We start from the raw sequence: 27,149 nt of genomic DNA, 5'->3' as shown, positions 1-27,149 counted from the left end.
AAAGATGACTATGGCATATTTTGCTGATGTATTATCCCTTAAGTGTGCAATATACCTATTTGAATAAACTAGGAGAAACAATTCAGCAAAGCGGTTGTTGGAATGGAATTCAGCCTTCTGCTTCGTGACATTTATAAGAAAAAAGAAAAATGAGAATGACTTGTTTTCGGCCTGAAATGGAATATATTAGCTGCTCAGTGCGACACAGGATAAGTAGTGAGTGATCTTTTTTTTTCTGCTATTGTTTTAGAGCAAATAGTATGATGATGTACTGTAACAGAAGAAAGGACAGAATGTTGGAATCTGACGTTCAGGAGGCAAACGGGATTATTCTGTTTTATGCTTTGTATTTCCTCCTTTCTGGCATGAATGATATTACAAACATCATAAACAAAGATTTAAACTAACCATGCTGATAAATACTTAATTCCTCTTGTTTCAGACATCTCTTATATTGTTGCTCTTACATTTTTAAGATGTAGTCTTTTCACTCAGGCTTGATCTCTGCCTTATTGACTGAATATTTTAAGAGATCCTTTGATGTAGGAGCTCTCCTGTTCGACTGAGTTTTGCAGTGCCCCTAATTAATGTTTTGGTTTGTTTTTTTTTTTACAGTGACTGAGACTCTGTATGACAGATAATGTTAGAGCTGACCTGCAGGATGTTAGCGATGGGGCTGGCAGGGTGCAGTACCTGGCACTAAGGGTAACTCTCAGTAACAGAGGAAGAGGGGAATTTAAGGGGGAAAGCTGTTGATCCACACTAGAGAGTAAGTGGAGTCCGTCCCTCTGCTTTTAGATGAGAAATGGAAATACTTATTTTTTCTGCTGTTCTTTCTTTGACCTTTAGGAACATGAGATGGAACGAGTTTTTGAGGTCTTGTACTGAAAGAAGTCATGCTATCAATACCTCCTTTATATCATATTTACAGATACATGCTCTTTTACCAAAGGTTTTGGCATTATGGCATACTTAAAGTACCAAGATGTGAGTGGTACTTGGCTAACCTTTCTTGATTTCTTTTCTAAGGTAGTTGTGCCCGAGTAACACTGCTTGCAGAGAAGCATCTCTCATCCCCCAGCGGCACTCTGGCATCAGTTCAACACCATGAAACGCAATTGCAGCACCCACTCAGCCGCGAGGCGACCAGGAGAGCAGCCGGGCATCACCCGCACGTAAACCGCCGCTGGCGCCGGGCCGCAGGCCTGGGCCGCGCCGGTCCCCAGGGCGTGTGTGTGTGTATGTGTGTGCGCCCGGGCAGCGGCGCCCGCTCCGCCGCAGCCTGCGGGGGCCGGGGCCGAGGGGCCCAAGGCGGCGGGAGCGGGGGCGGCCCCCGGCGGGCGGAGGGTGCGCGCTGGTCCGCCACCGCGGGAGGCTGGGCAGGGCCGGGGGCCGCAGGTGCCGCCGAGGCGCGATCTGAGGGACGATTTCCCTCCGCGGAGGCGGCCGCCGCAACGCCTGAGCCCGGCCCGCGGCGGGCAGCGCCCTGCCCTGCGCCCGCTGCGCGCCCCAACGGCCGCCGCAGGCGCGCGCCCCAACCGTCGCCGGCGCGCGCGCCCCAACGGCCGCCGCACACGCACGCGCGCGGGGCACAGGCCGGGCCGCGCGCCGCAGCCCCGCGGCGGGGCGCCGCCGCTGGCCGCCAGGGGGCGGGCGGGCGCGCGCGCGGCGGGCCGCGATTGGCTGTCGGCGGCGGAGTGATGCCGCTGCGAGTCCCGCCTCGCCGCGGAGGTGGGGAGGGACGGTCCCTGCGTGACTGGTCCTCGCTCCGCTCTCCCGCCGGGCGCCGCGGGCACAGTTACTTAGTGGTTGGGAGCGGGCGCTCGCGGCGGCTTTCTCTGCCTAGGAGGCTCCACCGCCGGGGTCGGGACGCGGCCGCCTTGCTCCCCTCGCCATGTCCAAGGAGGAGAAGAAGCCCTTCCGCCAGAGCGTGGCCGAGTGGCGGCAGTTCGTGTACAACCCCCGCAGCGGCGAGTTCCTGGGGCGCACGGCCAAGAGCTGGGGTAAGGGGCTGCCGCGGCGGCGGGGCCGGCTGCGGGGCGGAGGGGAGGGGAGGGGGGAGGGCGGCGGGGCCCCCGCGGGGGCGCGGAGGGCCGCGGCGGCCAGGTGAGGCGGCGCGCGAGGCCGCAGCACGCGGCGCGCGCCTTGGTTACCGTTACAACCGCCGCCGCCCGCGCGTCTAAAAATAGCGCGGGCCGTGACAGCGGGCGGGGCGGAGGCAGGGCGGGGGGGGCGCGGGCGGCCCCCTGCGGCGCTGCCCGCCGCGGGGAGGGGGCCGAGGCGCCCCCGCAGCAGGTGGGGGCCGGCGCGGGGGGGTGGCGGGGAAGGGGAGTTTCTGGGAGCGCGTCCCGAGCTGACTCACCCGCCCGCCTCAGTACGCAAATGCCGCAGACGGGCCCGCAGGCTCCTCCCCGCGCGGGCCGCGGGGGGCCGCGGGGGGCTGCAGCGGCCGCCGTGACGGCTTCCGGCCCGCTCCGCTCGCGCCCGCTTCCCGCGTGTCCGTGCGGGCGCCCCGCGCCCTCCGCTCCTCGGCGGCCCCGCTGCCTCCAGCGTCGCAGGAGACCGGGAATGAATGAGAGCGCGTTGCCTTTGTGCTGCTAGCCATTAGCTCCGGTCGGAGCCGGGGCAAAAGCAGCGCGCAAGTTCGGGAGCTGCCCTTCCCGATGGTCTGCAGGCGGATGATCCCCGTGCGGCGTCGTGCGATCCATTCCCCGTTAGGGCTCCTGGGCGCTTACGTTTTAAAATGGAGCTCTTAAACGAAGGTCCTCTCCAATAAAGCTTGTAAAGGCGCTGTTTATTTTCCTGCTTTCAGGTAGTCTTCCCTTTGCTTCTCTCTGAGCTGGGAAGCGTGCTATCATAATCTTTTTACTTCCAATAAAAATATTTGGATTTTCTGGGTATGTGTTCTCCTATTAAACAGTTGTATAAATGCTTAATATTAGGATGTTTCTCCAGTCCTCGTGGGACATATTTACTGACTTCAGAAAATGCTGTGTCTCCTCCCAAAACTTGGATATAGTTGGGATACTTAATAGTTGTGCTTACAAAACCAATAAGAATCTCAGCATGGCGTAAAAGAACAAGCCAATACATCTTTGGCCTTGACACAATCTCAGTGAATACTAATGTTGAAATAGTGAGGAGGAGCCTTAAGCAGACTGTGCACGGGGTGTGCTTTCTTTGCGGTGCCAATGTCTTCCCGTCTATCAAGAGAGGGCCCTAGCTCTGACATGAGTTCTCCTCCATTCAGATGGAAATAAGAGTTTACAAGCTACTCTGCCAGTTGAATAGCAAAGGAGAGGAAATTTCCACTATGCTGTTGTCTAGTGGTTTTTCTGTACAGGCAGGTTTCCTGAAGTGTGTGGGTTGGATGAATGGGTGTATGGATCACAGAAATCCTTTTGTGTCGTGAATGCACAGACACAGTGGGCACATTAGAAATATTTTGTAACTTTTAAGAAAATGATGTTAAAACAACTCTCTCTGTTTAAACCTATCTGGTAGTGTGAATCACTTACAATGTTACTAGTCGGTAGATAACCCTCGAAATCAATATGACTAACTTAGCTGGTAATTGATTTGCTATGTTGTTTTACAGCCAACTCACTTGATAAAAGATACTTTTCCATGTCAAACTATATATAGAATTAGATAACAGTTTGAATAATTTTACTTCATCAGTTAGTTTTCTTCAGTGATTTAAGTGATTGGTGTGTGGTTAATTATTTGTATTTTCTTTACCCTTGATGTTAAGAGATGACTACTCAACAGCACTGTAAATTGTCAGTGTATTTTTAGCAGATTAAGGTTATTTGTTCTAGCTTTTCATGCTTAATGCACTGTGCTTATTTAATTTATTTACTTGCATATATAAAGGAAATCATACTTTTTGACTCTTTGGGGAGGGTTCAGTGCTTATCTGTTTTTTTCAAAAGCATATGCTTTACTTATAAGCTTATAATTTCATTAACTGGAGAATGTGCAGGGTTTGGTCTCACTTCTGCCCTTGCAGCAGTGATGTGAGTTTAGAGCGGTCTCACTAACTATTGTTCCTTTTCTGTTGCCTGTCTCCATTTTGAAAGGTAGAGAGGTGCAAGAGAGCTCTGGTTGCCTGTGTGCTGAGCTGTGGCATCTCCAGGAGCAGCATGATAAGGAGTCAGTTGGCTCTAGTTCTTCCCTGTGTATTTCTCTTGCCTTAGCTTCCTCACAGAAATAAGATAGAAGCAGGAGAGAAATTGATAAATAACTACTTGCAGTTCCTCTATGTTTGCCTGTAGTCTGAGGTTGTCTTAGAGGCTTATCTAAATTATAACCACGAGGCAGTGGTTCTCTATGAATCTGAGTGCCATGGCTTTGGAGTGCTTATCTTTCTCTGCCACTTCTAAACCAGGATTTATAATAAGATCAAACACAAGCAGCTCCTGTTTTGCCTTGTGCTCACGTATCACATAGTGGAGGTTTGTGGCCTTTTGGAAACAGTTTGGTAAAATGCTGTACTGCGTCTTCCCTTGCTTTAAGAAATGACTAGAGATTTTTACTTTGCAGACTCGTGAGTGATGATTCAATTTGAATCTCTCACAAATTGGTATCCAGATGTAGTAGTTTTCAAACTGTATTAATGGTGTCATTAAATTGGGTAATACAATAGGAAAAAAATTATTATTACACTTTGAATTGTCTGGCATAATCAAATGTATTAAAGATATAGAAAGTATTGGAAGAAAACTCTAAATGACTTGAGTTTGTGGTGTTCTCAGCAACAAGGCATAAGTGGGGCTAATAACCCTCATAGAAGGAAAAAGGAGGAGCAGTCTGGGGGTTTCACGCAGGGTGTAATCAGGTAGGGCAAAGAAAAAAGAACCTGGGATTACTGCCATGTAGGTCTTTCCTACAGAAAAAAAAAAAAGAGGAGGAAGATTAGCATACTGTTCTAGCTATAATTGCAAGGTGCTATGCCTCACTAGAATTACAGCAAGAACACTGAGATCGTTATGAAAGTATTGTAATGTGATGCTCACTGCACACTCAGATGTGTTTTTGAATTTTTTTGTAAAATCTGTACAATATAGACAGCAAAGTCTTTTAACAAAAAGTTAAAAGTTGTGGGGAAAAAAAGAAAGAAATAGACAATATACAGAGTCCAGCAATACTTGATTCACGGTCCCACTAGATGCTGGAAAGCTTGTTTAAGTTTTTATGTAAAGCTAGTCATGTCAGGGTGTTCAAGGTAGAGATGACTTTGTCTTGGACTGCATATAGATTCAGACCTACTGAACATTCTCTTGAATGCTTAGTTATATGCTTTAGCGCACAAATATGTGCTTGATTTAAAAAAAAACAAAGTAAAAAAAGCCCTCATTTTTTAGGAAAGCTTTCTACCATGTCGATGGATATATACTCTTGTCAGTCTCTGTAACAAAAGATCCAGTTTTGTTTTTGTTTAGTATTGTTTTGACTGAGTGCTTAATGGGGTGTACAGTGCTGTCAAAGTTTTAACTGCTTTTCTGACTTGATTTTTCTGCATTCTTTATCTGCTCAGACATTGGTTTAAGCAAGATTTGCTGCGATTTAGCTTTCTTCACAGGTGGTAGGAAGTTAAACATTCTGGTATCACTGTCTGCCTTTGCAGTAGAAGCACTTACGCATCTAGAGCCAAGCTGTGAATCAGAAAGAGACACAGTGCTTTTTTTGTATTGTGGCAGATGGACAGTAACATTTAAAAATTCCTGTGCAGCTAGGAATATGACTGCAGTCAAAATCTTACTAAACTTTTCTATGATGCTGCGTATCATAAGAAATGAATATTTGAGAAATCAGTAGAATGCTTTTTTTCCAATGACACAGGTACTTTTGAAGAAAGAAGGCTTTGCTTTTTCTTTTTCCTGTTGCAGGTGCCAGTAAGCTCTAACGGAATAGTGAGGGTGGAGATTTTTTGTTTTTTTGTTTGTTTGTTTCTTAATAATGCTTAATCATGGCACTAAGGACTGGCTCTTGTGCTTCTTTTCAAGTACTGCATTTAACATTTTTGGCCCCTGTTCAGCCATGTTATATGCAGATCCCAGGTTTATTGTGAAATAAACTCTGCAACATAGGACAGAAGTTTTCTTTCTTCCTGAAGTCTTCCTTTTCTCTCTCTTCCTCTTCCTAGCTCTCCAACCCCCAAAATTGGAAAAAATTCACAAGTGTCAAGGGAGTAAAGTTGAAACATGATTAGTGCTTATCTAATAGGTATGGTTATGTTAGCTCAAAGCAAAGCAGTCTGGCTGCAGGTGGACCGAAAGGCGTTCTTGATGTTGCTGGCATTGGTGGTAGTCACTAGTAACATTACTTACATAGTTAGATTCCACTAGTTCAAGTTACTGAAGAAGGGTGATCGTGCAGGTGATGGGATCAATGCAGCATGTAATCCAGCACACCATAAAGACAGCATTTCGTTTTCATTGTTGCGGGTAATGTTGAATAGCCACTTGCGTATGCGTTGTGAGAGTGTTTATATATATCATCTATGTATCTGTATGTGTATATATATAAAAGCTCATGCCAGATTTACCTGCTTTTTATCATTTTTGCCATGTAAAGTTTGAAAAGCTCATATTCTTCATGGAGAGCATGGCCAGATACTTGATACCTTGCATTTAATGTTTTCACCAGAGTCAGAAATTCTATTTTTTATAGTAGAGAAGTGAGTGTTTTGATTCCTGCAAATGAACTCTAACTAATTATGGTGCCAACGTGTTGGTTCAGAAACATCAGTTTTCCACGTTTGGTTGTTGCTGTTCAGTGTTGTCAGGCTATGCAGGGTACTTGGTTACTGCGGACTCTGCCAAAAGAAAAAAAAACAGATATAAGAGGTACATTGTAATGCAGAATTTTTGTTTGACAGTTTCCTTTGTGTGATAGTTTGTGTTAGAGTGAGAGACTTCAAGGGTTTGGTGCAGCAAAAGGTTGTGCACAGTAATCCTTCAAACAATGGCATGAGTTGCATGTTGGCTGTGGTAGCTGTGCTTTCCTTGGGGTAAATGTGCAGGATAGTCTTCCACTGTTACTTAGGTAGATTTTGTTTCCTGACAAGAAGTCCAGCATTATGTGAAGTTATTCTGGCAGAGCTTCTTGACAGGTTATGGCTTGTTCCCTGTGATTAGCTTGGGATAATTAATACTAATAGCCTCACAAAGAGCAGCTTACTCAGTTTGGGGCCACTGGAAGTTGCAGTGATTTCCCTTCCCCCTTCTCCCCCCTTCTTTAATGTGGCAGAGTAGTGTTAAACGGGGCAGTTTGGTCTAGTGAGCAGTGTTGTGCAGTGCACTTAGCAGCTATATTAAAAAAGCTAATGATTAAAAAAAAACATTGGTGCTTTTCTGGAGTGGGGGAAGTCAGTAGAGTTTTCAGGGCTGTGAATAGAAACAGGATCTTTCTGGCCTTTTTACTGCTGCACCCTTAGTAGCTATGTCGCTGGGGGGACAGAGACTCCCTAAAGGAGTGTTCACACTGATCTCCATCATGGAGTCAGTCACGGTGCTCAGGCATTAATTGGGGTCCCTCTGTTTTCTCTCCAGTGTTGGTGTTCCCACTCAGGCTCTGGGAGCACCTATTTATTTATTTATTTATTGAAATTAGGCAGCATCTTTCTGGAGTTCAATGAAGAAAGTTTCCCTGACTTTTTTGCTTTTAGGCTAGTTCCCACAAAAGGCTCTTGTCTTGCCTTGTCTTAAATGTCAAGCTTTCTTCTGTTCCATTGGAACTAAGATACTGATGAATGTCTTGGTCACTTAACAGGAAGCAGGCTTTTTACTTGGCTTGATGAAGGTGTATTCAAGAACTGATTAATTTCTAGGGATCAAAATGAGAACCGAGCAAATATTTTGTTGTTATTAAAAAAATACATTGTGTATTATTTGGAGGATCACTGTCTCTTTTGGATCCAGTTAAAGCAATTGTAAGCTTACAAGTAAAGCAAATTGCTGGTGTCCAAAATACAGGTGAAGCTTTCATAATGACTTTGTTGACTAAGACTTCTACCTCTTATTTTATACGTTTTTTCCGCTTCTAAATAGCACTATAAATAGTTTATAATAGATGTATAGCTGTCTTTTTATTATAAAATGAGTCTGTTCTTGTGTTGTTTCAGGTGCTTTGTTATATAACTTCTAATCATTGTGTTGTATGTTGCGAACCAGTGGTTCCCAAATGAATCTTAAATAGCTGGTCACTTCCAGACTTATTACAGATAGCTAAACAACCTTCTTAACATGTGAAACTGAAAACTAAAACCAAACCAACACCCGGTAATGTTCAGCGGAGTACTGCAGACAACTTATGATACAATAATAACAGTTTGGGAACCACCTGGCTGTAATACACTAGAAAATACTTCAGTGCAAAATGGAAGACTATTTTCTGGGACGGCAGCCAGAACTTGGGCTTCCTTTCATCATCTCCCAGTGGACAGTACTCATCATTAGGTTACTGAATCATGTTTGCTTTTGGTAAAGAATACTGCACTTGAGTCTCTCATAATGAAGCATCAGTGGTGGGATGTTGGGTAATGATTTTGATGCTTTTCTTCATCTTAGTCCAATCTCTTCAGCTTCCTGAAAACAGCCTTATGGCTGACAAAGAAAATTATGTAAAAAGTGAATTTGCATCCTCCTTCAGTTATGTTTTCGAATGAAACAACTTTTGAGAGGTTTTCTGTAGTTTAAGCACCTGTGTAAGCATCTAAACTGCTAAATACCTCTGTAGCTCCCATTCTTTTTGAAAAGATGAATGCGTTTGTAAGTCTCAAGTGATCAGTCTTGTCTTAAAACAAAATTGCTTGCTCTTTTTGGGTAGTATTATATATACTCAATTAATAAAACAATTTCTGCAGAATCTTAAGTGTCTTTTATGAAGTCTTCATCCAGATAATATAAATGCTTCATCTCAAGTTGGAAGCTGTCTCCAGGTAAACCAAAATTTAGAAAGTAATGCGATAGTAATTATTACTATGTATTCTCAGAAAGTCTGAAAACAAAATCAAGTTAATGTAACGAAACATAGTGCTATTAGCTTTTTAATGTTTAATGAGATATGCTAATGTGAGTCCATCATGGTCAAAAAGCAAATGATGCGAGAATACTAAAACTTGGTTGAAAACTTGGTTCTTAAAATAAGCTAGCTCTCCCAAATTTTAAAAGGCTTTTAAGTGAGGGTTATGCATCATATTTCTGAGAATAAGGGCAGAAAGTTCTTTGAAAATCACTTCAGCTGATCTGAGTCTGTATCATCTAGAATGTCAGATTTTTCACTTTGATATGTCCGTTATCTTGTCTTTTCAATAAGCAACTTGTATGTGATGCTGTGTATGCACATATAATGAAAAAAGGGGGGTGGGGGAGAACAAGGAAATAAATAGAAACACATCATCATGATGAGTTTTCTGTCCATTTTTCTAAGCAGTGGTCTTACTTAGGAGTTTGTCACCGCTTACTGTCAGAGAGGTACAGCATAGGCAAAGTTACGGTGACAGACTCTTTTCTTGAGGCTATTTCCTCCAGCTCTGAGGAGCTCTTCCTTAAGCAGTTGTCAAGTAGAGGCCAGTAACATGGATATAACTGGTGAATTCCAGGCATGTTACTGGATCCCTGAGGTAGATTTGTAAAGCAGGTGGATGTTTTAGGTGAAGGCTTTTGGTCAGGCTGAACAGAAAGCTTGATTTGAGTTCAGAAATGTGCAGCAGAAAGCATTTTCGCCTTGAGACATCACTTGTAACAGGAAGCATGTGTGAATGAATGCTGTGTGTGGAGTTGTCTCAAATATCGGGTATATTATTAAAGCACCAGTCAGTCTCTACTACTTGTTCTTGATCCAGTGCAACAATTTTATCTATTAACCCGGTTACTTGTTCTTCCCCATCACCCCTTCCTTTCCTGATACAAACATGGGATTTCCTTAAACATGTGAAACTTTCCCTAATGGCTTGCTTAGTTGTCTTGATCAGCTTTGTTATGTAGCTCCATGAGCGCCTTTTAATGTTTCTCGTTCAAAAGTAAAGATGCCCAAATGCCAGATCTTACTCTCTAAATTTTTTAGAGCCAGAATGTATGAAAAGAAGTTCTTTTTGCACACAGTATTATCTATCCACTTTGCAATAAATGCATATGTTAGAGTTGTATTAATTTATAACTAACTAGGGTGGCGAGAGACTAAGAAAAACAAACACTGTATCGCTTGTTTCCAGTTTTGATTTTCAAAATAGACATTAGAATCTGTTGAAACTAAAATAATAATTTTAGTTTTTCTTTACAGGTTTGATCTTACTATTCTATCTGGTATTTTATGGCTTCCTGGCAGCACTCTTCACATTCACAATGTGGGTTATGCTTCAGACACTGAGCAGTGATATTCCAAAATATCGTGACCGAATTGCTAGTCCAGGTAACTATTTATTTTTTCATAAATCTGGTTCTGGTTTAACAGCTAATACTTCTTTGAGAACTTGTTTGAAATAAAAACTACCTATAGAAACCATTGATTATTATTCAATTACTTACCAAGTTTCAAAGGACAAATTGGTATGAGGCAAGGTATGTGGATTTATAGCATAAAAGCAGTTAGTAGCTTTTTTGCATAGGTACTAACCAGTGCTGGTTGTCTCTTAAGTTCTCTGGAGTTGAATTTTGTTGTGTATTTAGACTGCAAGTTTCTCTGCATGTCAGTACAATACATTGTTGTAAAAGTGGGATTATCATTTTACAACAGAACTGAGCAGAAGTTAAAATTAGGTTTTGTTTTGCAGTTAAAAATCATGCAATATTAGGTCATAAGATATAGTGGTTAGTAAGATGAAAACTTTCTTTTGTTCCAGAGTGTACTCAGATACTTCAAACCAGTCCTAGTGGATCAGACTGAATGCCACCTGTGATTAGTATTTGTTACTTTGAAGTACAGGAAGGCTGTGTTTGGGGATAATCTACTCAGAACCATGTAAAGGCTATGCTACGAAGGCATTTCCAGAGTTTTAATTTTAGTACTAAATAGCTTGCAACCTATGTGAAACCTCTGTGGATTCCAGAGGTCGGTGACCTATTATTTAGGGAGTCACAGAAGAGAGAGGTTGTAGTTTTATGGTGAAGCTAAGTCAGTGTAACATGTAACTGCCACTGAAAGCACTGTCTTGCTTCCTGAGCTACTGCTTCCTTTGTGCTCATGCTTGTCCAGTCCCACAGTGGGCTGGTTCAAGGAGCTAAACGTGACAGAAAACTAACTTTGCACAAATAAAAATGAATAGTGATTTTTTTATTATTATTATTTAAATAAGATTGGCTTAAATGCATCAAGCAAGAATCTATCATTATAGGCTTTTACTGTATCTGCATATTGGAAAAAAGTAAGGATTTGAGCTCTGAAAGATTTAGAAGCTGCCTCTGCACACTTTAAATACACCAAAGATCAGTGTTTTCTAGATACTGTTTCTGGAGAATGTGTATTTGATTTATATATGCAATTTAAATGATTGGAACACCTGAAAGTTTTATAAAATCTCTCAGATTTTACAATAACTTGGCTTAGGGACCAAATTTATGCATCTCCTGTAAAAACAAAACAAAACAAAAACTTAGAATGGCTATGCAATATTAGTATTTTGGTGAAAGTTGGATGACATTTTTGAAAATACCTTTTTTTTTTTTTTTTTTTTGAAACTCCAAACCCATGATATTAATGAGCATCTTGCCACTGTATCAATACTCAAGATGAAATGGTAATGTGTGTGTGATGGAATTGCAGTTGGCCAAATGTGACAAATGTCTTTGGATTCCAAGCATAATTTGTTTTTACGTGCCATTTGGGTCATCTCTAACAGATGCTCTCTTACTATGAGGGATTTTTGAGGATTCTTACCAGTTTTTAAAGCTAAAGGGTGAGCTGAATGCTTGAAAAAGGGCAGGGGGAATCCCTGCTTAGTAGAAAAAAGGTAGCTTTTTGACCATTTCTGTTGGGGTAGTCAAAATCTTGGTAGTGTATAAAGCAGTATGGGTTCAGGGTATTAATTTTCATACTTTGGTTCTGAAATAACAGTCATAAAGGATGTTTGTTTAAAAAAAAAAGTGCATATACCACAATTAGTTTTTAATTAGGAATTCCTAAAACATTTTTGGATTTAATTTTTTTATTAAAAGATAATTTATATCTGAGTAATTAAAGATAATATAATTGCTTATCTCTGTTTCTATGTTTCTCCTTAACTGTGTCATTTTTCACTTGCAGTGAAACATGTCATGTTCCTGGCTGTAAAACTTTAATTTATATTTAAAAAAAAAAAAATTACACGCAAAACCTGGATGGCATAGGTCAAAGGTTTTACTCTTCTGTTAAATGTATTTGGAAATCTCACAGGTTGATATATTTTATAACTGATAATTGATATTTGACTGGCTGTGTGCACTGGGATGTAATTGTATCAATCAAATCAATCAAATCCAGAATAATTTTAAACTTTTTTTTTTAATCCCCTTTTGGAATTGTAGGATAATGTAATCTCTGCTACAATACAAGATGTAATCCTGTGTTGAAGCTGCTAATTCTATTACTCTGGTAGGCCCCAAATCCTGAATCCCCCATGGTCTATGTATCAGTCCTTCTTAAAATAGCTTTTACTGCAGAATTTCCACCATAGTCTCTAGGCAGACTGGGATGCACTGGAATTAGTGCAGGCCCTTCCCCTTAGGATTTGTATGTTTCTGAAGTTCCCCAAAAACAAAAAATCTCCTCAAATTACTGTCTCATTCATTTATGACTAGTTTACTTTTGTCTGTCATATACATTTTGCAAAACAACATCTAAGTCCTTCCTTCAGAGTATTGATCTATAGAAGGTAATAAGCCCTTCCCCTCCACCCCTCAGTGTGTAAAACCCCTTCAGTGACTTTTCAGTCCTGTTGCTAGTTGTCTTATATTTTGCTGAATCCCAATTCAGTATGGAGGTCAAAAGATGACTGTGATGATGCAAAGTAATTTGTAGCCAAAAGGGGGATTTCTAGTTTTGTTTGGATTTCAAGTCACATAGGTATATAGTTGTGGCTTGCCTGGAAATAATTTTAACTGCTGCTAATGCAAAAAGGAGAATTTGTGATTTGTTGGAAATCCTACAGAAAAAGTAGAGTAAAAAATGCATTAAAATTACATATATATTTATAATCTATAAGGTGTTTGTCTATGATAAATTTTTAGTGTATACCTTACTTATATCCCTTCTGCAAAGTATTTGAAGTAATTTCTGCCTTCGCGTGAGAGACTTAGTCATTTCTGTAGGTGAGTCTTTAATAGACCTGGGTTGCTTAATTGCACTTTCTATATGCTTTCCAAAAGCTTACTGTGATTGAATAACTATGGTATTAAAAATACCACATTAAGACCACTTCTCTGACTTTCTCTTCCCACTATAGTCTTATTTTCTTCAATGTTTATTTTGTATAAAGAAGGCCTGATTTTTTTTAATTTGTGGAGATAAGTTTTGTTTTCTGCCTTATACTCTTATCCACTTGTTAATCTAGTTTTAATTTGATTTGCCAGAGGATAGAAGGCTACATGGCATCCTAAGCTGATATAATTACTGGCTGCTGCAGTTGCACTTCTTCCTTGTGCCAAATTTTTAATTGATCAAACCATTTCAGTACTCTAACCTAGAAGAAAACCAATATGATAGAAAACATGAATGATTTTCTGTGGAACTGCAGTCTCAGATCTTGGCTGCAATTGAAGAAATAGGATGCAGAGACTGAATTGTTAGCCACAACTGTGTTTTTTTCATCCATGCAAGTTAGTTTATATTAAATAAGAGTTGTCTTAAGGAAAGTAGTGTGCCTAAAGCAATCGTATGTCCTTTGTTTGAGTAGATTAAAAATATCTTTTGCAACTTGTGGTGGTGTAGTGCTGTTTTTCTGCCACTTGACTTGTGATGAGTAATAGTAGTATTAGGTATCATTGGTAGTGACAAGTCTTATGTATTTGCGGAGAGTATGCCTTCGTTAACTCCTCACATAGCTTTCACATGCTGCAAAAAATCCCTAAGATTCAACTCCCTACCTTTCTTTGCCCTTATTCCGGGAAGGACAGTTCCTCTCGTCCATCTAGGGCGCACATGTCAGTGCCTACCTCTTTCACCCTCCAACACAAGGCTAGGTTCAGTATTCAGTAATCCGTGTGTCCTCATTTCTCTTGCTAGCCCTGGCTCCCTGTCTGTAGATTGTTGCTGTTCCAGTGACCCTCAGCCAGAAGCCGAGCGGGCCCAGCCGTAGGCGCCAAGCGCAGCAGCCTGGGGAGCCAGCAGCGCTGCTCTGTGCCACCTGCGTGTTTTATTGTGTGGTGCCAGCTGCTTGTTAAGAATCTTCGTGCTTACCAGGGCCTGACTGTGCTCCCCACGGCATACCCCTACAAAGAGATACGCGTCAAGTGGTTCAATACATTCGCTTGTATTTTCCATGAAACAGATGCGATCTAAACTTTCTGTATGTGGAGAAGGAGGAAAGGAACAACAAACTTCTTTTGTTTTGATTGGAAAATCTTTCAAGCCATCTTTATGCATTATAAGATTAAAAAAAATACTTTGTTATTTGTGGGTTCCTCTGAGATTAAAATGATCATAGCCTCAATCAGTATTGCCTAACGATTTGAAGCATAACTTTAACTTGAGGATTGGGGGGGGGGAGTTGTTCTTTTTCTTTTTAGTTTGATCTGCTGAATGTGGAAAATGCAAAGTGAATCAGTAAAGTACTTCCATTGAAAGTGATTAAGTTGCTTATTTTGCTATTCCTAATCCATTGGGTTTGGTTTGTGAATTACAGTTATATGTTGGATTAAGTTTAAGTCTTAATTCATGTAGAGTAATGTAGATTTTAATAACTGTCTTTAAACACAAACTGCTAGCAGTACTGTGGGGTATAGGGAAAACACTGATATTTCTTTATAGATAGATACTTTTCAATTTATGAATATAATTTAGAGTAGGTTAGAGTGGAGCTGAGAAGAAGAGTTCAGTCTTTTACTTGTACTTTTTCTTTTTAAGGACTTATGATTTCACCAAAGCCAGACACTGCACTGGAATTTTACTTTAACAAGAGTGACTCCCAATCATATGCAGAATATGTTTCTACACTTAGACAATTTCTTGAAAGTAAGTAAGTTATTTAAAACTGCCCAGATAATTCAGCAGTCTTACTACTGAGTACATTAGTTTCCTTTTATGCATTTAGTGACTAATCGCTAAATAAAATTGTTGCAAGTTTAGGCTTGCTCTAGATAAGTCTATTCTTATAAATACTTTATAGCACTTTTCAATGGTGGATCTCAAAGTATGCTTTACATAAAAAGGTAAGTATCTACGTGTATTTTACAGGCAGGAAATTGAGCATGAGGAACCGTGGAGTGCATAAAATAGGGGGAGTTTTGAGTCCTAGTCAAGTGTTCTGGTAATGTGTTGGTGTAGATACTACAAGAAGTAGGAATTATGTAGGCCAAGAGAATTCAATGTAAAATTACAGAAGCCATGTATTTGGAGTCAACATTTATCAAGATTTGACTGATCAGACTTTATCCAAAAGGCTTGCTACCTGAATAATAGATAATCCTTTAGTCTTAAAAATTCGAGTGTTTGCATGTTTAAAAATGAGGCACACAAAGAATAAATTAACAGCATTTTATTCATTATCACCCTAATACACAGTCCTTACAGACGGAAATATTAAAAAGTTGAAGTTAGAGAAAAGGTAGCAAAGGGCAGATGGAAGGACAGCAAAATCACTTAACACGTATGTTATTTTATGTATTTGCATGCATGTATACTTAATCTATAAATGTAGAAATTGAGCAAAAATATTAGTAAGCGTAACCTCTCAGAAGTTATAAGTCAGAATTAAAGTGGTTCTGTAGCATCTCATCTTTGTTTACGAGTTGCTTTGTTAGCGCCAGAAGCTCTGCTGGAAGCTGCGTGGATCGAGTGCCTGTGGTTTGGGTGCCTCCTCTCCGCGAGCAGCCGTTTCTTTCAGAGCTCCGAGGAGAGCTCCCAGGAGGCGTGCTACACTTTGTGATCACCTGCCTCTCCTGCACTTAAATGGGTTTGGGGCTCTCACATTGAGGATGAACCTTTCATTACCCTTTTTGCAATTTTTTTATTTCTTCCTACAGCTAAGCAGACATAAAATGCATTAAATGTGAATAGATCATCTTTTGCATACTTTCTTTTGTTCTAGAAAGTGTTAGCAGTTTCTAGAGCCATAGATGTGTGAAATTAAAGAAATAGGAAAATGATTCGGAATGTCAGCATAACATCCGTTATACTACCTGATATAGATGAGAGACAAGTTAATACTATCTGTTAATACTTTAAGTTTTCCTGTTTGTTTATTAAAAAATAAAAAGAAACACACAAAGGGAAAACATGCTTATAGCTTAGTTTCCAGGTAAGAACTCTGTTTATATTTTAACACATTATAAATTTAAAATTATTTACAGAAACTAATAAAGTTGTGATTATTGGTACGATTTTAAAAGTAGGACTGTATTATTTCTCTTGTACTAATCTGTCTTCTTTCATTCACATATAGTAGAACTTTTTGTTAGGCTTTGGAAAAGTAACAGTGTTTAAGAGGGAAATAAGATCCCTAATGCTCTGAAAACAGTCCTTTAAAGAAAAATTCTAGACAAGTAACAACTCTTGACTAGGTGTTTACATAGGCTTCTCTATATTTGCCTGCATGTATGCTTTACACCATTGATTTTTTACAACCATTTCTATGTTTCATAGCATATGATGATTCAAAACAAGCCCAAAACATAGACTGCACACCAGGAAAGGTTTTTGATCAGAATGATGAGGCTGTTAAAAAGGCATGTCGATTTAATCTCTCTGAGCTTGGGCAGTGCTCTGGAAAGGAGGATAAGACCTTTGGCTATTCAAGAGGAACTCCATGTGTGCTTGTGAAAATGAATAGAGTAAGTGCATACTTGTATTTTATTTTTTCAGTTTTAGAACAAGCTTTCCAGACTAGCACTGTATGAAGAATCACTGTAGGAAAAGACTGAAATGTGTGTTCAGTTTGCTTCTCAAGATATGCCCGTTTCTGGAATAGTGTAATTTACTGAAATGTGTAGCAATTCGTGTGTTTCACAGAGTAAAATAAAGTGAGATTTCTATTGGCTTTGGTCAGTCACATCAAGATACCTGAAGACCCTGTTTTCAACAGTAGAATGCTCTTTGCTTATGGCTCTATGTAGCTGATTTCAAAACATTCTGTAGATAAAAGTACATTTTATTTCATATCTACATTATAGAAATACAATTAGAATTTAATACATTCTGTAACATTTAAACTGTTTAAGGTGATGAAAACTATACTGTATGAATAAATATATCACTTTTCATAGATGTTATACATTAATGTTACATGCTTAATTTGAAATAAGAAGATACTCCTTGGTGTAGCCATTGTAACTATTTGAGCTTTAACTTAAAAATGCTTTAAATTTTCATTCTAGTCTAAAATTGTGTTTCATAAAAATGGCTCTCGACAGATTTGCTGCCTGTACAAAGTCCGTCATATTAAGTGAGGAAAAAATGTGAATTCAGTCTGTAAAACTGGAAGGGGGAAGAACATCTATAAATATTTTTTCTTTCTCTCCTTTAGATAATTGGATTAAAGCCTGAAGGAGAACCATATATACAGTGTTCATCTAAGGTCAGTTCTGAATGCAATAAATAAGTGTGCAGTTAATTTTCCTCATGGTTAAGATGAAAAGTAAATGTAAATACTGGATCAGAACGCTTACTTCACTTTCTTCCTTTCTCTAAAACTTTTTAAACTTTATTTTTTACCTTTTCTGTTTCCTGTTTTCATCTCACTATATGTCTAGTTTAATTTTAGTGTGCTTAACTTCTTCAGTGTAGTTTTTAAAATACTGTCCTTTTTTGTTCTTCCATCTTTAGTAGCTTTAAGATGTATTTGAGCTTCCTGACCTGCTACAGAGTTGAGGAAAAAACATACATGTAACCTGTGCTCATATTATTATTTTTTTTAATTTTGTGTAAGTTATGTTTTGTTTTCGCATTTCATAACCTATATTTTTATTTTTCTCTCCATGCTGCAAGTGCACCTTAGACAATTTTATAAATGATGGGTAAGAGAAAGTGTGAAAACTAATGTTAACTGTTCAAGTAAATATTGTCCTCAAATCAATTATAAACAATTTATAATAACAGCAAATCTATACATATTTATTGTGTAGCAGTTGATTTGAAAAGAATGTTTATGACAGCTATAACAATTACTTTGACTTCTGCACTTTTTTCCTAGTCTGCTTGGGGAGCAGTGAAAAACTTGGTAAGTTGCTAGCTTGAGCAAGGGACGGAGTCATGGCTTTTAGCTTGAGGCGACTTCCATAAAAATGGTAGGTAGGCTGGGGAATTTTAGGAGATTAACTAGGCAAATATCTAGGATGAAGTCAGGAACACTTAGGACCGCCTGTCTGTGGTAGGCATTAATTTTAATACTAGATTTTTGTGGATTCTTCGACAGTTTTAATCTCTCTGTGGCAGCCTGTTGCAAGTTAAGGTGATTACTTCTCTCAGTAGTTGAGACTGACTTTTTTGTATCTGATTTTACAAAATGTTCTGTTGAAGGAATGATTTGTTTCTCTAGAATAAAGCAATTAAGTTCTTTCTACTCTTACTAGTCTTTTTTTTTTTTTTTTCCCCAGTCTATCGTTTTTTGTAACATGGTATTCCAAGCAGGGCACAGTTTGTCTCTAGCTGAGGCATTGTTAATGATGGTTAGAATTTTTCCATCTCTGTCATCACAATTAAAGAAAGAATATCTTCCAAGATGAAATTGTCATTTGTAATACTGTTACCTGGACTTGTTGTTGTCGTCACTTTACTCCTTTATCCTTCCTTTTAGTTATTTCGCAGTCTGTATTTATACATTCCTTGAAGTTCAGGGCTTTGAATTTCATGTTGCTGTTTTTGGCCCCTCTCTGTAATTTGTCAGATCATTTTAATGGGATCCAGTTCTCCAAAGTGTTTTCAACTACTTATGGCTTGGTGTTGTTTATTAATGAACTTTTTCTTACATCTAAGTCCTTATTGAAAATACTGAATAGAACCAGGCCCAGGAGAGTCATCTTTATCTCCACCTGAAATGCCACCTTATTCTGCAAGGGATGTGTTGAGTACTAACGCTTAAGTGATTTATAAAATATTGATGCTAATCCCAGTTCATATCTCTTCAGTTTTCTTATATGGATGTCCTGTGAGACAGTGTTAAAAGCTACACTAAACAAATCACAGACATTCCTTTTCCTTATCCTCTAAGCTGAGTTCATTAGCAAAAAAAAGTGAATTTGGTAACAACTTTGAGGGGGGGTTTTTTGTTTTGTTTTGTTTTTGCAATTTTTGCCCTTTAAAATATTTTCAGATAAATTATTTGAATGTTAAATGATTGGTATTTATTTTCTTGCATTCTCTTTCTTTAAGTAAATACTACTTTTTACATTCTCTGGGTAGAAATCTCTCTGATCTACACAAGTATAATGTTTTTATTTTAAGATTATTGCTAAAGGATCAAAGATTACTTGATAGTTCTTCAGTGACTTCCAGGGAAAATTTTTGTCAGACTTTGCTGCCTTGAATGCATCTATTTTATCTTAAGCTTATTCTTACTCTAGCCTGTCCTGATTTACCTGTTTATGAAAGCCTAAGTATTGGTTAGAATTCAACCTTCTCTGTAGAGACCAAAGTGAAGAATCAGCATTAGCAATTATCATTTTCTTCTTCCTGTCTATGCTTCGTTTTTACAGAATTTCTCCTTCTTTCTACCTGTATCCCTTACTGACTGAAAATTATTTTTTGTCACCTGAGGCTTTTTTTTTTTTTTTTTTACTTAAAGGGTTATGCTGTGCCTTTATATCATCTCATGTGTCCTTGTTTCCAATTCCATCAGTATTTCTTTGATTCTTTAGGATACTAGCACTCCGTAGTGGTCTCGAGCTGTCATCACGGTAGTTTCTGTAGAGCAGGAAAGTGAGTGTTTGCAATGTCAGACACTAATCACAGCTGGTTCTTGCTCCTGCGCACTAGAGGAACTGACCTGCTCTAGACTTAAGGATCTCACAAGGAGAAACAAGCTTAAATGAATTGTGCTTCCAAGAAGTCTGACAATCAGCATTCTAGATCGTCAGTTCTGAGATGGAAATACCTAGTCTTGTGTTCATTGGAACATCTTGCAGTAGCATTCTTTCATGTTAAAACTACATTTACTGAAACATCAGCAGATTTGGTGCAAGGGAAAGCACTGCATATATGTTTTGGGGTTTTTTTAAACTATAGAAAGGACGAATAATCTTAATTCCAAACTATCTGTATTTCTGCTGTTTAGAGATTGTCTTGACTTTGTATTAGGTATCTTTTTCTAACTTACAAGAATGAAGAATGACTGTGTGGATAAGACTACTTTCCTTGCCATTGTCAGCATAACCAATTTACCTTGGTCTTTGTGAAAGAAGGATCAAACACCTTACAGGTTCTGTTAGCTGATATTGCTCTTTATCTTATTTCAGTTGATTTTCTTTAAACTGAGCAGTGAGCCTAAACAGATGTATGTGACTGATAACACTTCTTCTCAAATGATTACGAAACAGTCTTACAAGCATGTAACCCAAATTCTTTCCTTGGGTCCTTGTACTTTATTTTAAATCTGGAAATTCTTCTTTCTAAGATACAATCTTAATAAAGCCTCTGCGAGTGAAGTAGAAGTGCATCTTTATCTGTCCAACTAAGTGGTCTGATTTGTAGATTTGCTGACTGCCTGCAACTCTTTGTGGAAGTTGTCAATAGTAGGCAGAAAAAAATGGCACAAATGGATTGGGTCTTAAAGGTCGCCAGCAAATGCAGCTTGCTTATTTTTTAAAAAATTGTGTAGGGATATTAATGACGCTAGCTGCAAAAAAAATCACAGCATTTGCATGAGAGAGGCAGTTGCATGTCTGAGTACCTCTGGTACTTTATTGATAGCCTAATGTTTACATTTATGATTGCATGCATGCATCACGTGTAACTACTCCAGAAAGCTCTACTCCTGTTTATCTTTCCTATATTATTCTGTATTTTGATTTTTTTTAACCATAATTTCAGAATTTTATTTGCATAATGACTATTTTCGGCTGCATGAGCTGTAATTAAAATAGAGGATAATAGTGCAATGCATCACAATTCTACTTAATTAAATTTGATAACTCAAGGTCCAAAATATTTAATAAACATATACTGGAGAATTGCAGCAATTTAGACTTCAAAGTAGTGAGAACATGGTCTTATCCTAAACATCATATGGTATGTTCTTAGAGGGGGAGGAGGGGATTCTTGGTCTGTGGTTTACTTCTCTGCTCTTGTGTGCCTCTTAGCTCAGTTCTATTCCTGCAGGATTTTTCTGAATTTTGTAGTGTATCTTTTTTAAATTGTTGATATTTTTTAAGGTAATATAGGGAAAAAAACAAAGTTACTAATGCACTTTGAACTTGTGAAATACACTGAACAAGCAGGGATGTTCTGAAGATCGTACTTAGTGTTTTGGGGGGATTTTGTTTTTGTGGTTTCTCTTACTTTATCTTGGTAAATGTTTACCTATCATAGAAAGTCACTTTTAGATGTGGCCATTTCCTAGTGGCTTGAATCTGTCGTAGTTTGCTGTCCTGGCAGGATACGCAGTCCTGGAGAATACTGTATGTATGGCGATGTGTCCATATGCTATCATAGTGACAGCCTGAGTCTGGGACAGCTCAGTCTCATTTGTAATGTCCTGTTGGCTGACTACTTAAGTCAGAAATTATGCAGCGACTTTGCAGGTGATGGAGCTTGTTTTTGCTACTAGATTTGGGATCGTAGGGGAAAGTCTAATGAAAAGGAATGCATATATACATTGTTCCTTCTGGGCGTTGATGGTGCACAGAAACTTTAGCACCATCACCATTTTAAACGTGGGTTTCCTTCTAGGTAACCTTATTTCAAGAACTTGTTTAACAGATTAGAAATGGTACACCATTGCAGGGAGAGAGCTAGGGTCATGAAAGGCTAGGGTTGTATTGTTGCAAAACCTGAGAATATTAAAAATTTGGCTTTAAACAGAAGTTCATCTTTAAGTAAAATACGGATTTGCTGTTGCTTCACCAAAATATGCAGGCTTGCTTGTGGATTTGGGGGATTTTAGCTTCTTTATGCTTTTTTGTTGAAATGAATTATTCATTGCAATGAGTATGTTTTCCCCCTGCCCCGTTTCCTTTGACTGGTAAGGGAAACTTAAATGCAAGCTGTCTTGACTTGATTACTAATTTACATATTACTGTTAATAAGCTTCTTTACTGTAGCAGATGTGTGCAGCATGTAACTTTTTCCCAAAAATTAATCTCTTCTGGAAGCTATTCTAATACTTTGGAGCTCAATTACCTTTTTTTAGGGATCTTGCACTTTATCATTGAGTTATAATTCAGCTTTCGGTATTATTATTTTCTTTTATGCAGGTAGATGTTAACTATAAATTTTGTTATTTCCAATCATAGGAAGAAGGCACAGTTCAGATAAATTATTTTCCTCCTGGAGGTTTGATTGACTTAATGTACTTTCCATACTATGGGAAAAGCTTGCATGTAAGTATGTCTTAACAATGGTCTTCATTTTGTAAGTGTTTAGTTTCTTTGTAAGTGTTTAGTTTCTTTTTGCATTTACTACTACTAATATCAGACTGACAATAAAGTCTGAAATTTGCAATGAGATACTCATGAGGAATATTTTAAATGCAGAAGCTTCATAGTGCTTGATAAGATTAAAGATATGCTTTTGCAGACAGGAAGTAAATTGGGCATCACTATCTTAATGAAGAAAAGGCTGTATACTAGCAGTATTTAGGGAGTATGCTCTTTTATGGTCACTGATACATATTATATATATAGATTGTTGTTGAGTGCAGAGGAACACAAAAAAACTAAGCTGGTTCTTCTGTTTACAATACAGTTTCTAGTAGTTAATCCTTGGGGTTTATGTTCAGGCTATGAAGTTTATAATTCAATATGTTTTTTCCACTGTTGGTTATACATCTTTGTAGCTCTGCAGACTTGTTTACTATTCACTCTGTTTTGTGAAGAAGCATTTTGAGATAGCTGATATATTTATTAGCTATATATATATATGTATGTTTTTTTGGGTTTTTTGAATCAACCTGTGATAACTACATACAAAAAGTCCTTACTTTCTATCAAATCTAAAATAGTTTCACCTCTTACAGACTGAGTTATTCATTCTTAGTTAATAAACAACTTCATCATTCACTACTAAGATAATACTTTTTCAGCATAAATATGTAAGGTCCGTAGTAGACCATATTAGTTGTCATTCCCCCAAATGATTTTTCTATTACATTGTTAAATTGTTCGTTATTCCATTATCTTTCTAGTGTACTCTAGTTATTTGCAGCAGCTCATGTCTTTACATAGCTTACCACAATCAGGAAGGTGTTTGTTATTCTTTAGCATCCGCTTTTATGTTATTTGTCTGTAGTTCTGTCTCTTCTATTTTGTTACCAAGTGGTTGACATCTCCACAGTTATGTTAGTGAATACTCAAACCAGAGAGGCCTCTAGCATTTTTATGCTGAGAGGACTACATTTCAAAACAGGATGTCCTTGGGACAGTTAACTTGCTTATAATCTGAAAAACTTAGAGGACGTGCTGTATCTTGTAAACTAATTGTGTTCAGATGAGGTTCATCTTTGGCAATTTTATTCTGAAGGGCAATTCAGTACAACTCTTTAGGAGTTGATTTGTCTAATAAAAAGGGCCTGGAGCCATGTTTGGGATCTGTCAACCTCCAGTTCCAAAAGGCAGAGTCGGTACATACACTATCCCCTCTTGGGAAAGAACGGAGAAAGAAAGAGGGCACTGCTTCTCTAAGAAACACAAAATACAGCATCAGTAGACCTTGAGATGTCAGGAGGAAGTCTGTACAGGTGGGTACAAAGACCTTTGCTGACAAAATCCCTTAGTGCTTCTATGGGAAAGGTAAGTCTATGAAAGGAGAGTACTGAAGTCAGGCAAAACTCAATGCTATTCCTTACCTGACTTAGCTAATTAAGTGTTTTGTTTTTTTTTAAATAAACTGATATTCTTTTTTGGAGTTTTTGGATCTGGGTCTTTTCACATTCACTTTGTTGTGTGAGATAGGGGCTGAGGTTTACCTGAGGGATTCTTGTTTATGTGAGGCTCAATTCTCATAACATTGGTATATTGTGGAAAAAGAAGGCAACAGGAAGAATTTTGAGAGGTTAAGGTATTCCATTAGGTCTCAAGAGACTGGATTGATTTCTTGGCTATACCACAAATATTTTCTGTATTACATCTTTGTAGAATTGTTGAATTACTTTATTGTGTAAAGGAGTTAAGAGAATAAAACTAATCTTGCTGTGCAGGTGTGAAGGTGGGAGCCATGAAAGTACTAATCAATGCAGTTTTGCTGCCCAGAAAGGTTGTTTGCCTTTTGCCACTCTCAGTGCACTGAACCCAACTCCCTGACCTTAATGATTGTTTCCTTTTTTAAAATGATCTCTACTGCTTAATAAGGATGTTGAATATTTTTATCCCTTTTATATTGTGTAAAAGGCCATTTTACTCCAATCTGTCTTCAAAATACCATAGAAATTTCTGCACCTATTTAAAGTCTTGGAGATGAGAAGATTTCTCTGAGCACACACTTTATTTTCTAATCGTTAGAAAACTTGGTTACTGTCTCAAATGTGGTGTTGCTGTTGACTTGAAAATTTTGAGGACAGCCTTGCCTAGCTGCATTTTTTCCTCCAGATTGAAATTTATGGGGGGCACAAATAAAGTTCTGCTCCAGTAGAGCCACCCTCCATCCAAGCGAAGTAGTTATATCAGTGTAGTTCTTATCAATCCTTCACATTTAAAGACTTAAGTACATCTGCTTCCATGCCACCATTCTTTGTAAACAAGAATTTGGGTGTTCTAGAGTGCTTTCTTTGCTTTTGATCTTTTTTTTTTCTTACCCTGAAAATAACAGAAACAAGGAGTCTCTAAAGTTAATGAAAAGAACTAACTCAAAGTTTTGTTCAGTTAAAATTTAATGCTAACAATTGTAGAATGTTGCTGTGTCATCTTTTAGTCTACTAGCTTCTATGAAATTTTACTGTTTAGAACTACCCGGTTCTAAATGGGATAGGATGAAAGAAAAGCTGATTTACTAATATTTGTCGTAGTGTGCTGTTGTTGACCAAAAAAAAAAAAAACCAAACCACACTTAAAACAGCATATTAGAAAAGATACGTCCTATAACAGATTTAAAAAAACAAAAGAGGCAATGTAATGAGTAGGGAAGCAGAACGTAGTTTCAGAGGCTGTTTCAGTCGAGGTGTCTAGGAAATTGGAGAATAGACCCAGTGTAATAGGAAGAGGTAAAAGCATATGCCTCTTGGAAATCCTGTCTGTGACTGTTCAGTTTTATTGACTGCATCGGTTAGGAAATGATAGGAAGAATGTATACCTGATTATCCAACTTTGGGGGGAAAAAATGTCTTACCTGAGTCAGATTGGTCTTTGAAAGGTTGGATCTTAATTAGCTTTTTCTGGACAGTGTTCTGATGGATTAAATGTTAATTGTTCATGTTAATTGTTATATTCAGGTCACTTACTCTGGCATCTCAAATATTTTCCCCATTTTTCTGTTTACTAGGCTCACTATTTACAGCCTCTAGTGGCTGTTCAACTAGCAATTAACTCCAACAGTACCAAAGAAGAAATGACAATTGAGTGTAAGATCCTGGGCTCACCTAATTTAAAAAATGAAGATGACCGTGACAAGTTTCTGGGACGAATTGCCTTCAAAGTTCAGATGACTGAATAGCAGGAGTAAAAAAAAAAATTCTGCACAAAGTAAACATTGTGTTGTCTGTTTTGTATCAGCTGGACATGCCATTCTAGGATACGAGACCACTTTGGAGAATGTTCAGGTGGTATATGGCGTTCAGGGTAGCATAAATAATATGCTTCCAAATCATATGTTTAAAATCCCTCAAAATAAATGCCTATCATGCTTCTGCCTGCCCCATTGGAACAGTGTACAGACTATAGTTATGTCATTTTAGGGACCTGTAAATAGCTGTTTTCAAACACATAATAATGGTGATCTTTGTCCTGTTCTAAAATGTGGTTTTATCCCCCAAGTGAGTGTCTCAAGCTTAATGTGCTGTGCTATGTAAATATTGTATTGATTTAACACTGGTTTAACTGTCATATCTCAATGCTGACACAGTTATAGGGATAAATAATAAATGGTACCTGACTGACATAGTGATTTTTTTGAAAGAGTAAACACCTCCACATAAACTGTGTGTATGGGAGTGGGCGGGTGGGTGGATGGCTGTGTGGAGATGCCTTAAATCCTAGACTGGGTGGGGTGGGAGAATTAAAATGGATTTTAAGAACTGGTATGGATTTCTGAAAGTAAGTGCTCAACTAGTACTTTCTTGTGCTTGTCACTGTGCAAGTATTGTGTACATGTAATACTTGGTATAGAGTTTGGTATTCTAGCTGAGGAATTGAATCTTTTATTGTGTTGTTAATTGCTTGCGATATGTGGAGCACAAATAAAATCTATACAATATTTTAAAACTTTCTAGTTCAGAAATATCAATATAAGGCAATTAAAATGGTTTAGAGTCCTGGTAACAGTTGTACAACAGGGCTGCTTGAAAGAAGCGGCCTTGCTATTGTGGGAATAGGCTTTCGTTTTCCAATAAAACAAGTTCCTGAAGAAACTCTGTTGAAAAGTAAATAAGAATTGTCTTGATTAAACATTTCTATGTTTAATTTATATGCTCTGTTTCCTTGCATCATTTTAAATCCTTGGTATTTTCTTCCATTCTTTCGTCTTGGATTTTCTGTGCGTTTCCTCGTCTGCCCTTTAGAAAGTTGGCCTTACCAACTGCTTTATAGAAAACTTAGGCTATTGAGTTGGAGACAAATGAGGGGGATGATTAAGTTCAATATCAGTTCTGAGGTCTTAATGCCCTGCCTTGAAAACGTCTGAGGCCAACATAAGCCACATTAGTGCAAAGTTTTTTA

The 27,149-nt window shown here is 38.6% G+C and overlaps 1 protein-coding gene across 1 annotated transcript; it reads left to right on the top strand.

Moving 5' to 3' along the window:
* The first annotated feature begins 1,714 nt into the window (after nucleotides 1-1,714).
* ATP1B3 (ATPase Na+/K+ transporting subunit beta 3) lies at nucleotides 1,715-26,898 on the top strand. The gene is made up of 7 exons (XM_067301873.1): nucleotides 1,715-2,003; nucleotides 10,288-10,416; nucleotides 15,043-15,150; nucleotides 16,780-16,967; nucleotides 17,660-17,710; nucleotides 22,581-22,667; nucleotides 25,759-26,898. The coding sequence occupies exons 1-7, from the start codon at nucleotides 1,895-1,897 to the stop codon at nucleotides 25,927-25,929; spliced, it is 843 nt and encodes a 280-aa protein (XP_067157974.1). The 5' UTR covers nucleotides 1,715-1,894; the 3' UTR covers nucleotides 25,930-26,898.
* The last annotated feature ends 251 nt before the right edge of the window (nucleotides 26,899-27,149 follow it).

This window comes from Apteryx mantelli, chromosome 9 (assembly GCF_036417845.1).
Source record: "Apteryx mantelli isolate bAptMan1 chromosome 9, bAptMan1.hap1, whole genome shotgun sequence".
NCBI lineage: Eukaryota > Metazoa > Chordata > Aves > Apterygiformes > Apterygidae > Apteryx > Apteryx mantelli.
This window is presented reverse-complemented; position numbering and strand designations above follow the sequence as displayed.

Coding starts and splice junctions, on each gene's coding strand:
- ATP1B3 (XM_067301873.1), top strand. CDS start 1,895: ATGTCCAAGGAGGAGAAGAAGCCCTTCCGCCAGAGCGTGGCCGAGTGG. Junction 10,417..15,042: donor TGACCGAATTGCTAGTCCAG/GTAACTATTTAT, acceptor TTTCTTTTTAAG/GACTTATGATTTCACCAAAG. Junction 22,668..25,758: donor ACTATGGGAAAAGCTTGCAT/GTAAGTATGTCT, acceptor TCTGTTTACTAG/GCTCACTATTTACAGCCTCT.